General features: G+C 45.2%; 1 protein-coding gene across 1 annotated transcript in view; it reads right to left on the bottom strand.

Moving 5' to 3' along the window:
- Positions 1-16,883, bottom strand: part of EIF5B (eukaryotic translation initiation factor 5B) — a 346,296-nt gene that overhangs the window by 180,692 nt on the left and 148,721 nt on the right. The window contains exons 9-10 of the mRNA XM_029604785.1: positions 15,523-15,597; positions 487-746 (exon numbers count right to left, since the gene is read on the bottom strand). Coding sequence (XP_029460645.1) covers positions 487-746; positions 15,523-15,597 — 335 coding nt within the window. The remainder of the gene's footprint in view (positions 1-486; positions 747-15,522; positions 15,598-16,883) is intronic.

Raw genomic sequence — 16,883 nt, 5'->3', positions numbered from 1 at the left:
AAGAAATGAAATTAAAGGATCTAGATAACTATATACTATACTAGAGAGAAGAGAAGTGGAATATGACAGACATTCAAATATCTCAAAAGATTTTAAATATATAAGCAGCAAGCATTTTTCAGAAGAAAGGAAGAAGAAGAGGGGTCACGGCATGAGGCTCAAAAAGAATAGACCCAAGAGTAACATAAGGATTTTCAGTTCTAATATTTTTAGCCTTCCCCACTTTTCACTTCTGTATCTGAGTTGACATCATCTATATAAGTGCTGGTTTTTGCAAAATTATACAGAATTATGAGACTTGGAATATATATTTTCCTTGAAATGTATTTAGAAGAAAATGTTCAAGAGCATACTAGTCATAAAACAAAGAAATTTCAGTGGTTTTTATACAAGCAGTTATGCTTTACCATTTGTCCATCAAACTGCAGTTTACTTTACATAAGAGAATTTCAAAAAGATGCTGTGGGGAAAAAAAAAAAAAGGTACCTCAATTCTTCGCTTTGCTTTGTCATAAACACGTTCTTCCTTGGTACGGTCATCATCAGAATCAGATTCAGATTCCGAACTCAGTTCTTTGTTGGGCTTTTCTGTTCCCTTTCTATCACCTTCATCTTCACTGCCTTCTGTCTCTCCTTCCTCTTCATCCTCTTCTTCACTCTCTCCCTCCTCATCTTCCTCATCCACCTCTTCCTCGTCATCTTCCTCCTCATTGTTTTCATCAACTTCAATATGTACAGTTTTTACTTCTATAAAAGAAAGGCAGCAGCTGTTAGAATACAGATATGAATTTAACTTTAAAATAAAGCATTTCACTCATCACACAATTAAACTCTGGAATTTGTTGCCAGATGATGTGGTTAATGCAGTTAGTGTAGCTGGGTTTAAAAAGTTTGAATAAGTTCTCGGAGAAGTCCATTAACTGCTATTAATCAAGTTGGCTTAGGGAATGGCCTCTGCTATTAATTGCATCAGTAGCATGGGATCTATTTAGTGTTTGGGTACTTGCCAGGTTCTTGTAGCCTGGTTTGGCCACTGTTGGAAACAGGATGCTGGGCTTGATGGACCCTTGGTCTGACCCAGTATGGCAATTTCTTATGTTCCTTTAAGGGAAACAATTAGTTACTTATCCCTTAAAATTCTTTAATACTAAGACTCATGAAAATTGAGTCTCTAATATCACAGCTAGGAATCAAACACAAAGAAAACAAAAAAAAAATGACACTCTAAATTTATAAAAGTACATTCATTTTAATCCTTATGTCTACTCTGTTCTCTGTACCTTTTCTCTCTCTCATCATCTTTATTTTGCAGACACTTTGTAATATCAATGCCCAAGGCAACTTACAGCAACTTACCTGTATCAGCAAGTCAATTCAGCCACAGAAGTGGGTGATGTCGTTTGACAGCGCCAACACAGAATGTGCTTGTTAGCAGCTCAGTTTCTAGAAGTCAGAGTATGCACAGGTGTTCCTACCTGCTGCCACCATGCAAGTCTCCTCAGTATTTCTACAAATCTAAACTTCAACTCTACAGGGAGGAAGGTAGGGTTGTGTGGCTCAATTGTCCTGCTGTCGTGAGCAACTTCACTTTCTACGTGGAGAGGCAAGTCTAATTTCATCCACACAAATGGGGACTCCCAAGCTGAGAGTTGCAAAGTCAACAATTCTTTAAACTGTTTAGTATTCTAGGGACTGCAGTATGGATTGTAGAGTAGATAGAGGAAAAGTTGAATCAATTAAATAAGCTTTTACATAATGACTGGCCAAAATGACTATCCCTTCAGGAGTTGTCTTGAAGGCAGTAATTCTTTACAAAGGTATGCATAGAGGACCAAGTATCAGTTTTTCCGATTTTCTCTATCAAAGTGGAAAGAAGAAAATTAAAGTGGCTCTCATTTGATGGGCTTTGATTTTGCTTTGAAGCTGGATATCAACTTAGCAGTACAGTATGAAATGCAGTCAGATATCCAAGTAGAAAAAGGGTTGGGGTTTTTGGGTTTTTGTTTTTTGTTTGTTTTTTTTTACTGCTAGATCTTTTTTCACTGGGTTAAAGGAAGCAGTTGAGACATTTTTCTATATGATTTAGATTTCTCTAAGTAGAATAATAAAATTCTCCTGCAGTCCAGGTTTTGAAGAGCTTGCTCACCTCTGCTAGTTTGGTTTTGGAAAGAAAGTTGGTAGAACTAAGGATAATTTAAATGAAGTGAGGAAGCCACCTTTGGCAAAATCTTTGCATGAGTCCTCTATAACACCTCATTCTTAAAAATTGGAGTATAAGGAGCATGGACTGCTAAAGCTTGGAGCTTGCTCATTCTAAATGCCAAGGTTACTGCTAAAAAAATACTTTCCAAGAAAAAAATTTGAGATTCCCTTTTGCTAATGGCTCAGATAGAAACTTCATTAGTTGAGCAAGTATGACATTTAAATCCCATTGTCAGGGGGAAATTTTATTGGAGGTCAAAAATAATAAGTTTTATTAATAAAACTTGCAACAATTGGATGTTGACAAATAAGTGATGATATGCTGCAATGACACATAGATGGATTGTCAGAATTAGTCTCCAGTCCAGAATTTGAGAGACTAAGTAGATATTGAAGCAAAGTTGAGGTCAAGCAAATGAATGGATCTTCTTACTGAGACGTATACAAGAAAATTGGTTCTTACCTGCTAATTTTCGTTCCAGTAGTACTAAGGATCAGTCCAGAGAAGTGGGTTGTGTATCCCTCCCAGCAGAGGGAGTCAGAGAACCAAACTTTGGGCACTGCCATATATACCAGAGTGCCACCTGCAGTTAGCCAGTATTGTCCTGTACCCAAGCCAAGAGAAACCTAAGAAAGAAGCATGAGGTAGCACCAAAAACCCAGACAACCTCACCGCTCCAGACAAATTCAAAACAACTGTGAACAACTGCACCAACAATCATACTGCAAAAGAGCTTTGTAAATTAAACATAGATGAACGCTAGCCAACACTGTCTTTCGGAATCAGTAGTAAGAGGTGGGCCTCTGGACTGATCAGAGAAGTCGGATGTATCAAGCCACCCTACATTGGGTGGGCCCCCGAAAGACCCACACGCAAAACCCCTTCACCGAAGGTCGAGTCTTCCGCCACCTTAACATCCAATCGGTAACATTTAGTGAAGGTGTGAAGAGAAGACCACACTGCCGCCCTGCAGATCTCCTGCGGCGACAGTAACTGACACTCTGCCCAGGAAGTGGCCTGGGCTCTAGTAGACTGAGCTCTGATGCCCAAGAGGGCTTGTCGACCCTGGGCTATATTTGCTGAACAAATGACTTCTCTAATCCAATGGGAGATTGTCGCCTTCGACACCTTATCTCCCTTTTTTGGACCATCAAAGAGAACAAACAAATGGTCAGAACGGTGGAAATAATTGGTAACCTCCAGATACCGTAACAAGACGCATTGAACATCTAAGAGATGAAGCTCCCTGTCCTGAGGAGAGTTCCGGGACGAACACGGAAACCCCGGCAACGCCGTCTGATTTACGTGAAACGCCGTAACCACCTTAGGAGCAAAGGACGGGACGGCGTGCAACAACACCCGATTGTCGGAAATCCGCAGAAAAGGATCTCAATCGACAGGAGAGCACCTGCAATTCTGAAATCCAACAGGCCGAACAAATGGCCAATAAAAACACCATCTTCAAAGTCAGATCCTTCAGGGAAGATCGGTGAAGAGGCTCGTACGGAGCGTCGCAGGAAACCCGGAGCACTAAGTTCAGATTCCAGTCCAGACAAACAAGTCGGACTGGAGGTCGTAAATGTTTGACAACCCCCCCCTCAAAAAACGGGCAATGTCCGGGTGCACAGCCAAGGAATAGCCGTCGAACCGGCCCCGTAAGGCCCCCAGAGCCACCACCTGTACCCAAAGAGAATTGAACGCCAATCCCTTAACTAGGCCCTGCTGTAAAAAAAAAATCCAGCACCCGAGGGACCTCGACCGATAACGGGTCGCAGTCCTGAAGGGTACATCACGACTCAAAAACCTTCCAGACCCTAACATAGGACATAGAAGTGGTCGGTCGCCATGCCTGCAAAAGAGTGGAAATGACCTGTTCGAAGTAGCCTTTTAGACGTAAACGTCGCCTCTCAAAAGCCAAGCAGCGAGAGAGAAGTGATCCTCCCAGTCCGAGAAAATAGGTCCTTGTCAAAGTAGACACGGGAGATGGGCCAGCGGTAATGGTCCTTCGAGAGCCAAATGCACGAGATCCGCGAACCACGGCCTGCACAGCCATTCTGGCTGCACCAGTACCACCCTTCCTGGGTGATGTTCTATCCGACAAAGAAGCCAACCGATGAGAAGCCAGGGAGGAAAGACATACAGAAGGATTCCTGTGGGCCACGGACACACGAGAGCGTCGATGCCCACCGATCCCTGCTCTCGACGATGACTGAAGAAACGTTCTGTCTTCGCATTTGTCTGCGTCACCATCAGATCCATCTGAGGTACTCCCCACTCCCCATCTGGCACAAATGCGGTTCCATGCGTCGGCCAACAGCTCCCACTCCCCTGGATCAAGTAGCTGACTGCTGAGAAAATCCGCCTGAACGTTCTCCACCCCCGTGACATGAGACACGGCGATGCCCTTGAGATGACGCTCCGCCCAGGTGAACAACAGCCGTGTCTCCAGTGCCACTGCGGGACTGCGTGTGCCGCCTTGTCAGTTGATGTACGCCACTGTCGTCGCATTGTCGGAGAAAACTCGTACCATCAGGGGAGGAAGGCTTGCAAGGCCAGCTGCACTGCCCTCGTCTCGAGGCGATTGATGGACCATGAACTTTCATCTGCGACCAGAGACCTTGAGCCGACTTCTCCCTGCACACCGCTCCCCAGCCGAAGAGGCTGGCATCGGTGGAGATGAACAGCCAATTCGGGGTGTCCAAGTCCACCCCCTGCTCCAGATTTCCACACGACAGCCACCATAACAGACTGATTCTGGACTCCCGAAGTGGCATTGTAGATGAAATTGTTCCAACACTGGAATCCACCAAGCCAACAGTGCACGTTGTAATGGCCGCAAGTGAGCAAATGCCCAGGGAACCAATCCCAAGGTGGAAGCCATGGAGCCCAGGACCTGAAGATGATGCCACACTGTGGGAGACCATCTCCATAACAGGGAGTGGATCTGGTCCCGTAACTTCACTATTCAATCTGCCGAAACACTTTGCCTTGTAAGGTATCAAATTGAGCTCCCAGATAAGCCAGCTCCTGGGTGGGTTCCAAGTGACTTTTCTCGACGTTGACCACCCACCCTAATGACTGCAACATGGTCATCACCGTGTGGACTGACCTCTCACACTCCTCTCATGACTTTGCGCGAATCAACCAGTCGTCCAGGTATGGATGTACCAAAATCCCTTCCTTCCAAAGGAATGCTGCTACCACCACCATCACTTTCGTGAACGTTCGGGGGGGGGGGGAGGGGGGGCTGTGGCGAGACCAAAGGGAAGGGCTCGAAACTGAAGATGTTGTCCCAACACCTTGAAACGCAAGAACCTCTGGTGACACAATCGGATAGGTATATCAAGATACGCTTCCGTGAGGTCCAAGGACGCCAAACATTCTCCTTTGCTGCCATCACTGTGCGCAAGGTTTCCATCCGGAAACGCGGTATACAAAGGCAGCGGTTCACCTTCTGTAGGTCGAGGATGGGATGAAATGTGCCCTCCTTTTTGGGGACGACAAAATAAATCGAGTAACGGCCCCGGCCCTGTTGCGCTTCCGGAACCATCGCTCTGAGGTCGAGAAGTCGACGCAGGGTTACCCGGAACACCTCGCGCTTGTGGAACGAGGCCACCTGGGACTCTACAAAGACCTCCCGGACTGGACGCGAGAATTCCAAGGCATAGCCGTCCCTGATGACCTCCAAGACCCAGCGGTCTGAGGTAATCCTTGCCCATTCCATGTAAAAGTTGGATAATCTGCCTCCGACAGCTTCTATGACTGAATGGGTGTTTGTGGCTTCATTGGACGGGCTTGCTAACTCCGGTGCCCAGGCGCCCTGAGTCTCTCCCGGGGCACCGACCCCTGTGAAAGGACTGTTGATGACCTGGAGTCTGCTTAGAAGAGGTTGTTGCAGAATATTGACTAGTCCTGTAGCGACGGCTGTCCCGAAAGTGAGATTGAGGTGGGAAGGACTTCTTTGACGATCTTCTGTCTTCAGGTGAACGGTTGCCCTTGGATTCCGCCAACAACTTAACCAATTGGTCCAGTTCCTCCCCAAAAAGAAGCTTGCCCTTAAACAGCAGATTGCAGAGCTGGGATTTAGGACAAATCCACCGCCCAGTTCCTCAGCCAGAGGAATTGTTGTGCGGAAACCATGGACATCATACTTCTCGCCGAGGTCCGCACCAGATCAGAGAGCGTTCGCTACAAAAGCGATACTAGCCTCCAAACAGGCAGACTGCAATGCCCCGCTGCTGCAGGCGCTACCACTGTCCGTAGTCTCCTGAACCCAACATAGGCATGCTCTCTGCATGAGGCTAGCGCAGATCGCCGCGTGCAAACTCAAAGCTGAGACTTCAAAGGCCCGCTTCAACTGGATCTCCAGCTTCTGATCCTGCACGTCCTTCAAAGCTGCCGCCCCAGCCATCGGGATTGTGGTCTTCTTAGTGACTGCTGAGACCGCAGCGTCCACCTTAGGAACCTTGAGCAAATCAAACACGTCCGTTGACAGGGGATATAACTTTGCCATCGCTATGCCAACCTTCAGTCCGGCGTCAGGAGTCTCCCATTCCCTGTTCGCCAGCTTTCGTATTTTCTTCGGCAAAGGAAAGGAAATAGTGGGGCCCCTAATGCCATTGTCAGATTCCTCTTGGGAAATTTTAAGCCCTAGCACCTCCAACACTTGAGGAATAAGAGGGCACAGCTCATCCTGTTTAAACAGCCGGACCACACTGGGATCGTCACCCTGCGCCATCAGGGCCTCTGGATCATCGGAAACATCCGTATCCACATCCACTTGGTCCGGGTCTGTCCCAGAGACCCCCACCCCCCGTGGGTGGGGCGGCACCTGATCCCGAGTTCGGGCCCTGGGGGGCCTGTGCCCCTACATCCCTTGGACGGGCCTGATCCTGGGGAGGTGACCTGAATCCGCACCCCGAAATTGTTTCTCCGGTGGGTTCCCTACGTCCCCCCTTGGGGACCAGGCCGCTTGATGGGTGCATGCTGGCGAGCCAAAAACGCCTCCTGCATGAGTAGTACAAATTCCAGGGAAAATCCCTCTGGCCTCCCCTCCCCCCCCAGAGTGGGGAAACTGTGGGCACCATACCAGCACTCCCTAAGGAGTCCGCCCCTATAGAGGCCAAATCAGGAGGGGTATTCTCCACCTGTGAATCCTTATCTAGAAGACCTTGTCCCTCTGCCCATGAGGGGCCCTCCGACCCTGAGTTCCCCGACTCTGAGGCACAAGTAGGACATAAGGAATCTGCATCCAGAGCCTGACCGCATGTGCCACACACACGGCAGGCCAGAGATTTCGAGCGTGGACCCATCAGGCAGGTGCGGCGCCATGCTGCGCTAAAAGGGGAAAGGCCGTGAAAATTAAATCCCTGCTCGCAGCCGTGGTGCAGGAAATCCAGGCCAGGACGGATCAGTTCACTAAGGGGGAAAGATCGCAGCCGCGACGCGGGAAAAGATAACCTGAGGCAGGTCGGAGGAAGCCGGCCCCAACAAACGCCGAAAAACTCCCACACAGCCCAGCCGCGCCTAAATGTCGCCAACTGAGCAGGAAGAGAAGAGAAGAAAAAATCCGACAGACGCCCGCAGCCGCGAAAGGACCCCAACCTGGTCTGAAAACAAAAAACTCACCCCTGTGCCTTCGAAGACCCCCGGAGCCCCGGGAGTGGAAGGACAGCGTGCTACCAGCCTCCCGTCCCGGTCTTAGCAGACCCGATCCCCGTGGGCAGACTCCTTACCTCCGCTCCGAAGACAGCCGGCCAGCCTCGCAGCAATGAAACTGAGAATGTCTTTTTTTTTTTTTTTAATAAACTTTACTCCATTGCTGAAACAGGGATCGAAGGAGCAGCTGTAGAAGTGTGGGTGGGGATAAACCAGGAGCCCCTGGAATTCACCCACCAACCCGAGGCAGGCAAGACTCAGCAAGGGATTCCCAATCCGCTGGATGCCCGGCTTCCACTGAGGGATGGCCCATAAGGTGCCTAACACCTCAGAAAGTGCCGCAAGTGCAAGAAAAAAAACACGAACTGAAAAACCTAATTACAAAAAAACTGCAGGAGTGTATCTCTACCCTCTGCTGGACTCAGAGAAATACTGGCTAACTGCAGGTGGCACTCTGGTATATATGGCAGTGCCCAAAGTTTGGTTCTCCGACTCCCTCTGCTGGTAGGGATATACAACCCACTTCTCTGGACTGATCCTGTACGTACTGGGAACAAACAGATAATCTTTTCCATTTCAAGCTGTAAGACTTCCTTGCTGCTAGGACTTCCTTTACTTTTATTATTTATTTATTTTGTGTGTTTTTCTAATTGCTTTCAATATCCATGTTGTGAGTGCTAGAGACTGAAGGTTGGCATGTGGAAGTGTTCTGTTTTAGGAGGTTTGTGAATAATTATTATCACACTGGTTGAGCAACGACTAGGCATTAAAGCCAAGAAAATCATACCTAATGTGGCCAAAAGGGGGCTGTTAATATTTTCCTTTTATCTTTCTCAACTTGAGAAGTGTTTTGGATATGATCAGTATCAGGGAATCACATACAATAGTCCATGATTCCATAGGATGGAGAAAGTGCCCAACACTTCTTGAACTGCAAAGGAGGAATCTGTGGTTAAACGGAGCTGCAAAAAGACCTACGCATGGAACTCCCCAGAGACCAAAACGAAAATCAAGCTCTGTGTGTAGTGATCATTTGTGAGGTTGAAGGTGACAACTCAAGGAGTCTGCTAGGATATTGCCCTTTCCCGGGAAATAAATGGCAACTGTTTCCATGATATTGTCCAATTCCTTTTCTTGCATGCTTCTTTACATAACTTTGAGAACCCTATTCTACTTTTCACTGAAACAAAGAATTTTCTTGAAGGCTTGTATGTATTTTAGGACTCCCAAGTTGTCTTCCACTAGCTCCACTTCTAATTTAACTGGAACTAAATCTGCCATAGGTTACATTTCTAGTGGAGACAATCATAGCAGGCTCTAGTGAAAGATTAGAGGACAAACCTGTGGATTAATTGTTCAAGTGATCATTGTATAAAGCAAGTTTGCTTATTGTAAATGGTGTTTTCCATAGACAGCAGGATAAACTAGCCTTTACATGTGGGTGACATCTGGCTGTACCAAACTGATTCATCTCTCCAAATTAATAGAGCTTTGAGCTTTACTGGATATGTGCAAAAGTTCCCATGCAGGCGTTGCCTCGTGAGCCTCCTTACTCTATATCAGAGCTATTTCTAGCTATGTAGTTGGCTCTCCAAGGAGGCAGGCAGGCATTCCATGGCTAATTGATCCAGCTATCGATGAAAAACACCAAACTTGTTTTTTCCATCAATAAGCAGGCTGACTTAGCCATAACATGTGGGGAGTCCCAAGCTTAGGGTTGCAGGGAAGCATTTACTTAGTAAGCAACCCAGAACCCCACCATGAAGAGTGGACTACAGAGAGAACAATTTCACAAAACTGCTTATCAGTCTTTGAGAGGTTATCAAGACAGTAATGGGACATGAAGGTATGAACTAAAGACCAAGTTGCAGCTTTGCAGATGCCATCAATGGTACTGATCAAAGTTGAGCAATGGAAGAAGCCATGGCTCTTCCTTGAGCTTTTACAGAGTAAGACATGCAATCTTGCTAAGGTGTAGCAGTGATAAATTCACTTAGCTAGCCAGTTAAATATAGTACACTTGATGACCACTATGTCTAGTCTGTTAGGGTCATATGAGCCAAACAGCTGGGAGCTGCAGCCAAGTTTGTTTTTTGTAATACACTAAGAACTGTTTGTAGTCCAAAGTATGGAGGGCCTTTTCACCCTTATGCATATGGGGCCTTGTAAAGAAGATAAGCAATACAATAGATTGATTGATATAAAAAGCCAAGATTATTTTGGCAGAAACTTCTGGCGAGTACAGAAAACTACTCTGTTGCGAAAGACTTGCATGTATGGAGGATAGTGAATGAGAGTTTGGAGCTCGCTGAGCTTTCTAGATGAGGTAATTGCAACAAGGACCACCATCTTTCATGTTAAGAATTTAAGACAAGCTGACTCAAGTAATCAAAAGGAGGCTTCATCAGTTGGGAAAGGACTACATTCAGGACCAATGGAACAGGTGTTTTGTACCTGGCGCTTGACATGCCATAGACCTCTCGAGAAACAAAATATCGGTGGATGAGTCGAGATTAATTTACTATAAGCTGCTATGGTGCGAAGCTGCACTTGAACCAAAAAGATGGTGAGACCAGGGTCAGAAAAATGGAGCAAGTATTTCAGCAGATGCTTGGGCTCACAAGAAAATTATCCAAGGCATTCTGTCAGCACCAATTGGAATACTTATTCCATTTGAAGGTACAATTTCTTCCAGTTGATGGCTTCCTAGTAGATACCTCTATGTCCACAGTCTCAGTAGGAACTGGAGATCTGCAATCACTGATTGCTCAACATCTGTCAGGTTGAGGGCTGAGTGATTGGGATGATAAAGCATCCTACCTTCCTGAGTAAACACAGGATCTGTTCCCAAATGTATGGGAGGACTGCTGGAAAGTTGAACGAGATATACAAACCAGATTTGCCTGGGCCATGCGGATCAGCAGAGAACAGTCCTGAAGGACCTTCTGCACTGTTTTGGCACAAGTGGTATCAGTAGAAAAGCATACATGAGGCTTGTTCTCCAATCGAGGAGGAAAGCATCCTAAGCAGAACTGAGAAAAGTTGACTTTATTTTGTGTTCTGTTGCAATGTGAATAGGTCCACAGATAAGCCCCACTGATTGCTGTAGAGATCACTGATGTGGCTGAAAAACTCTGTGGAGATGATCTGCTAGCATGTTGGAGGTGCCCAATAGATAAATGGCCTGTAAAACAGCTTGATTTCTTTCCACCCAATGCCAAATCTGCAGGACCTCCTGGCAGAGGTGCAATGAACCTGTTCTCCTTGCTTGCTGACATAAAACAAGGCAACCTGGTTGTCTGTTTAAATCAGTATGCTCCTGCCCTCAAGGAGATGTACAAACTCCGATAGAGCACATCTTAATGCCCTGAGCTCCAGTAAGTTGATTTGAAAATAGTTCTCCTGAAAAGAGCAGACGCCCTGGGTTCAGAAGGATCCAGTGTGAGTGCTCTATCCTTTGGTGGTAGTGTCTGTTGCCAATACTATTTGATGGAGCAACGAGCAAAGAAGAGCTCCTTCCTGGAGAACTTGAAGGCGCCACCACCACGGCAACTCTTGCTTCAATACCACTGTAATCCACACCACGGATGACAGTGGCTGAATTATTTATTTATCGAGTTTTATATACCGTCAATTGGTTTCACTATCATAATGGTTTACAGGTTTCGACAGAATAGAGTATGTTAGTGAGTTAGCATAGACATTATGATCAAAATTACAGTTATGGTGATATTAGGTTAGCTGTACATTTTCAAGGTTAGATATACCTTTTCATATGGTTGCGAGAGGCGATAAAGATAAGGTTCTCATGGTTCATATAGATGAGAGAGGTAAGTATATAGGTTCACATGGATGAGAGAGATGGATATAGGGCTTGTATCAAGGTTTATAGTGAGGGGGATGTATGATTGTCAGTGGGTGTTTTGGAAGGCTTTAGTGAACAGCCGGGTTTTCAGGTCTCAGGTGCCCAATTAGTTGATCTCACTGGCACTAGAGACCCCCACTGGAGATAACAGATATGAAGATGGGTCAGTGGAATGACATGGATGGCCACTGCCATGACGTAAGACCACAAGAAGCCCTCTGGCTATCGAACACAGAGAGGATAGCAGTTTACAGATTAGTGTTGTCATGGCACTCACTCAGTCGAAAGGTAGAAATGCTCTCTTTCTTGCAGCAAGTCTATTCAAGCCCCAATGAATCTGAAATTGATCAGAAATCCTAAGAACTGCAGAAGACAAATTGTTGTGGGCAGAGAGCAGAGAACTTCCTTCTGGGAGTTCACTGTGATTAGCTAATTGTCTAGGTAAGGGACTCATATTCCCTGGTGATGCAGATGTGCCACAATTACCATGAGGCATTTCATAAAGACCTACAGGGTTGATGACAGGCCAAATGGGAGTACATTGTACTGTAATGGGAAGAATTCATGTGGAAGCAAAGGCAAAATCGATGAGAAGGGTGGATAGGTATGTGGGTATATGCATCCTTTAGATACAAGGCACATAGCCATTCGTTCTTTTTTATGTAAGGTAGAATCGTGCTGAGGAAATTCATTTTTAATTTCTCTTGGTGTATATGTTTCTTCAGAAGTCCCAAGTCCAGAATGGGCTGCAATCCACAATTTCTTGGGGTTGAGGAAATATAAGAGTAGAAGTCTCACACATTTTTCAAGCTGCGACTCTTATGCCATCTAAAACCACTTCTGCATTCTCCTGATTTTTGAACACTTCTTCAAATCACTTCTTTTCTCTGGTTTGTATTATTGCAATGCACTTTTCACCAGTTTGCCTGCTTATTCAATTTGTCCTTTACAGATTATCCAAAATTCTGCTGCCAAGCTATTATCAGGAACACCCATATGCGAACATCACCCCAGTTTTGCAAATGCTACTTTGGCTCCCAATTTCATTTCAGAAACAATATAAGCTCGCAGTTACCAGTCATACCTCCATTCATAATATTCCTTCACTGTGGATTGCAGCAACACAAAATTCATACTCCGTCCAGAACTTTATGCATCTTCAGTCAGTGCTTTCTAGATACTCCCTCTCCTTGGACAGTTCATCTTGAAGAGACTAGGGAATGTACTTTCTCCATTGCTGGCCCCTTTTTTTTTTTATTGAACTCCCTCCGAAAAGAGATAAGAATAGTAGAACCAGTTTTTCTGGAAAGCTCTTAAAACCCATTTATTTCAAAACGCATTTTCCATCTGAGCACTATAAAGTCAACTATATTGACAATAGTTGGGTCTATCAGTGCTGTCAATGTCTGTGATTTTGTTTGATCTTTATCATTGCTGATTTTATCTTATGTAATTTTGTGTGTTTTCTTGTACCCTGCCCTGAATAAATAAAATGTTGGGATGCAGAGATTAGCTCTAACAGTTGTTGCTGGAGAAGTGACTGGAGTTCCAGATAAATCTCTGGTAGATGAGATGGATCTGGATGGGTAGTTGAACAATGTGGAAGAGTCGGGATCCAGAAGAAACATAACTGGTATCCAGACTGCACAATTTAGAAGATCCAGGGGTCCTTGGTGATCTGGCAACACTTCCACAAAATGCTAGATTCTTACCCCCACCAGAACAGAGGGGAGCAGATTACTTAAATAGATCAAAAACTGGGCCCAGGTTTAGGTAGGGCCTGTTGTGTAGTCTTTGGCTGAAAGTGTTCTTTGTCAAGGCCTGGCCAAAAGCAGATGCTGACACTGGACCAGAAGAGACAGCAAACGGTACTGCTGAAAAGAACTGAAGGGCAGACTGTGAAAGCATAGTTATTTGCATGTGTAGAAGGGACATCAACATGGAGGGCTGCTCAGGAACCGGAGAGAGATTGTACTGCCATATGCTGGTCCTTTATTTGCACTACCCTCTTTGAGCTTCTCACTGAAAAGGCTGTCCCCTAAGTATGGGAGATCCACTAACTTCTCGCAGATGCTGCTTGCCCGAAGTCATGTTATACATCGAGCCAAGATGGAGGCTGAGGTGGTATATGAAAAAAAAAAAAAATCAAATGATCAGAGATGGCAGATGCCCTCTTCCACATCCAGAAGTGGTTGAGGATAATAAGTGTCCTGATCAGTAGGCTGTAGAAAAGGCTTCAGTTTCTGAATGCAGTCATGGATATACTGCATCATGTAAAATTTGAAATACTTTCTTGCCAAAGTTATCTAGAAGTTTGTGGTCTTTCTCTAGGAGAGAGTATGAATAAATGTGGGTTTTCTTTGTTTTCTTCACAGCAAACTCATGGTGGACTATTTAAGATCCAGCTTTTTAGTTGTAGGTGTGGTCGTTTGGTCTTCTTCTGCCGTCATTTCTATGTTTCTATATGTTTCTATGAAATGGGAGTTTCCTACATTCTCATTTATTTTATTTATTTATAAAATTTTCTATACCGGTGTTTGGAACAGAGACCATCACATCGGTTTACATCTTTTACATAAAAAAGATGAGGAATGAATATCTAAAATCTTTCAGTACAATAAAATTCAATCTAAAATAAAATATCTGAAGAATGTTAAGGATGGTGTAGACTGGAAGGGCCACTGGCTCAGCTGGATTGTCCAGAATCTGCAGAAGATTAAGGTATTCAGAGCAGGGGCATATTTGTCTTTGTGGACATGCACACACAGCATTGTTCCCATCTTTTCCACAAACTTAATATAGGTGAGATCCTCTAGAGGTGAGGTATGGTCTGGAGGATCTGGAAGCAGGTCAGAAGGTATGCTGGTAGATTCTTCCTCTGAACTGGTTCACTTATCTAGGTCTCCAGAGACAAAGAGGACAAATCAGGAGTGCTATCAGTTGACTCTGAGGAGGGGATGGCTGGTCCATTATCTCTGACTTACTAGACTCTGCTGCAATAGAGTTGGATGATGAAGAACCCCAAATTAGGAGTTCTGATGCTGAGACTGGGATTCCAGTCTGTGGATTTGCTATAGCATTGGTGGAAAGAAGAGGCTGAAATGTTCCTTGCATCTTCTTAGTCAGAGAGATAAAGAACCTCTTCACCAAACCCGCAATTTAGTCAGATGACTAGTGTGTCCTGTCCTGGTGGAACATCCTCTTCAGAATAGACTCCTGCATCAGAATGGGTGGCTTGTAAAAGGTAAGCAGGACTATGAAGCACACCGGTTCCATAATTTCTAGGCAAAATCCTTTTTCCACTAGCTGAGGTGGGGCAAGTGCTCTGGTTATCAGAGAGGGCAGACGCAATCTGGGACCTTTCGGTATAGACCTAGGATGGGCTGTGTACAGCTGAGTTGGCAGAGCGGCCTGATAAAACAAAGGATGAGGTTAATGCGTCGATAGTTTCAATGGAGTAGAAGACACCAGAGTACTTTGATGGATATTTAATGAGGCAAGACAAGGAATCTTGGGCAGCATGATACTCCATTGATGTAAGCGTCTGATGTATTGGGACTGCACCATGCATTATAGGTTTGTGTAGTAGAGGCCAAAGAGGAGTTGCGGTTGGCACAGCCAGGGCCTGTTGGTGGCATCAAGCTGTCAGCCTGGGCCCAGAGGTAACAGGGGCAGTCCTTGGGGGGCATCCCACAGACCACCAATCGCAACACTAACATCCACTCAATGCAGATTATTAACATGCATTCCTGTATAACCTTCCTTACTTAAAATAAAATGGTGCAAGCTACACATACCTTTCTCTCTCTCTTCATCACTGACTATTGCTTCCCAGTCATCCACTCCAGGCTCTTCTTCCTTTGGTTCAACATCTGAAACAATAAAGTACCGGTACTTTGTCTATAAAATGTTTAGATCACATTAGCCACAAAAGGATTAACATATATAAATGAAATTCTCCAAACGTAGCATTTTAATAGAATTATATTGATTGACAGGTAACATGACATTTTATAAACCTGATCAGAAAATGCTACTTTATTGAAGCCTGCTAGACAGTTAAATCTTTGTATCGTATCTTCCCCCTCTTCTCTTCTTTCTTCTAAAAAATGCATCTTTAGCTCATTAAGGCCTGGATTTATCAAAATGCACTAAATATTGCATGTGATAGGAAAAGGGGCGTGTTTTATGGTAATAGGCTGTTTATCGCAAAGTGTGCTATCTTAGCGCTTCGCATAGGTATTATCACTAACTGCAGTAACTTTTTTGCACTTTGCGGTAAGTACCAGAATTGTTGCAATTCCTACCTACAACCACTGGGGGGGGGGGGAGGGAGAGAGAAAGAGAAAGAGAGAGAGAGAGGGGGGGGGAGACTAGCTATAAGGCCATCATAGGTAGGAGGCCCACCTAGCTATTCGAGGTGAGATTTGGGGGCCACTTTGACATTCAGAGTGAGAAGTACGAACAGAATAATGCACTCCTGTGAAGATTTGATGACCTTTGGAGTGAGGAAACTCACCTAAAGATGAAATTTGTGCAATGTTCTCTCAACCTAGCTTGAAGGACTCTCTACCTGGGTAACAAGGAATGACAAAGTGGCCACTAACCCCCACCTCGAGTAGCTAGGTGGGCCTCCTACAGAGGTATAAACACCTACCTAGTATGAGGGCCTTATAGCTAGTCTCTCTCCCCCTCCCTCCCCCCCCCCAGCAGCTTAAAATACCGAAAATGCTATTTGCGAAAACATCGCAAAGTGCGATAAGGCCATATCGCATGGCTTAACACAATTAAAATCAGCGTTAAAGCCATGCGATTATGGCTTCGTGAATTGTGAAGCTGGCCCACTTGGCCAGAAATCCCACCCCAAACTCCTCCCCTTTTCCTAATTTACATCACACCATGCATTATGGTGTTTTCGCATGCGTTAAAGGTGCTTTTCGCATGCGAAAACACCATATAGCACTTTGATAAATGACCCCCTAAAAGTCTTTCCTTATAGCGCAGGCCATAGACCTTTTGGGTGCCCTCCTTTGAACTGCCTTTACATAGTCAATGATCTTTTTGTAGACATAATCTCTATGAGGCACCAAGTTTTCCACTCTCTACTTATTCAGTAGAGATGTGCTTCGGGCTAGAATTTCGTGTCGGGCTTCATTTC

This window comes from Rhinatrema bivittatum, chromosome 5 (assembly GCF_901001135.1).
Source record: "Rhinatrema bivittatum chromosome 5, aRhiBiv1.1, whole genome shotgun sequence".
NCBI lineage: Eukaryota > Metazoa > Chordata > Amphibia > Gymnophiona > Rhinatrematidae > Rhinatrema > Rhinatrema bivittatum.
The sequence above is the reverse complement of the archived record's forward strand: the minus strand, read 5'-3'. Positions and strand labels throughout refer to the sequence as shown.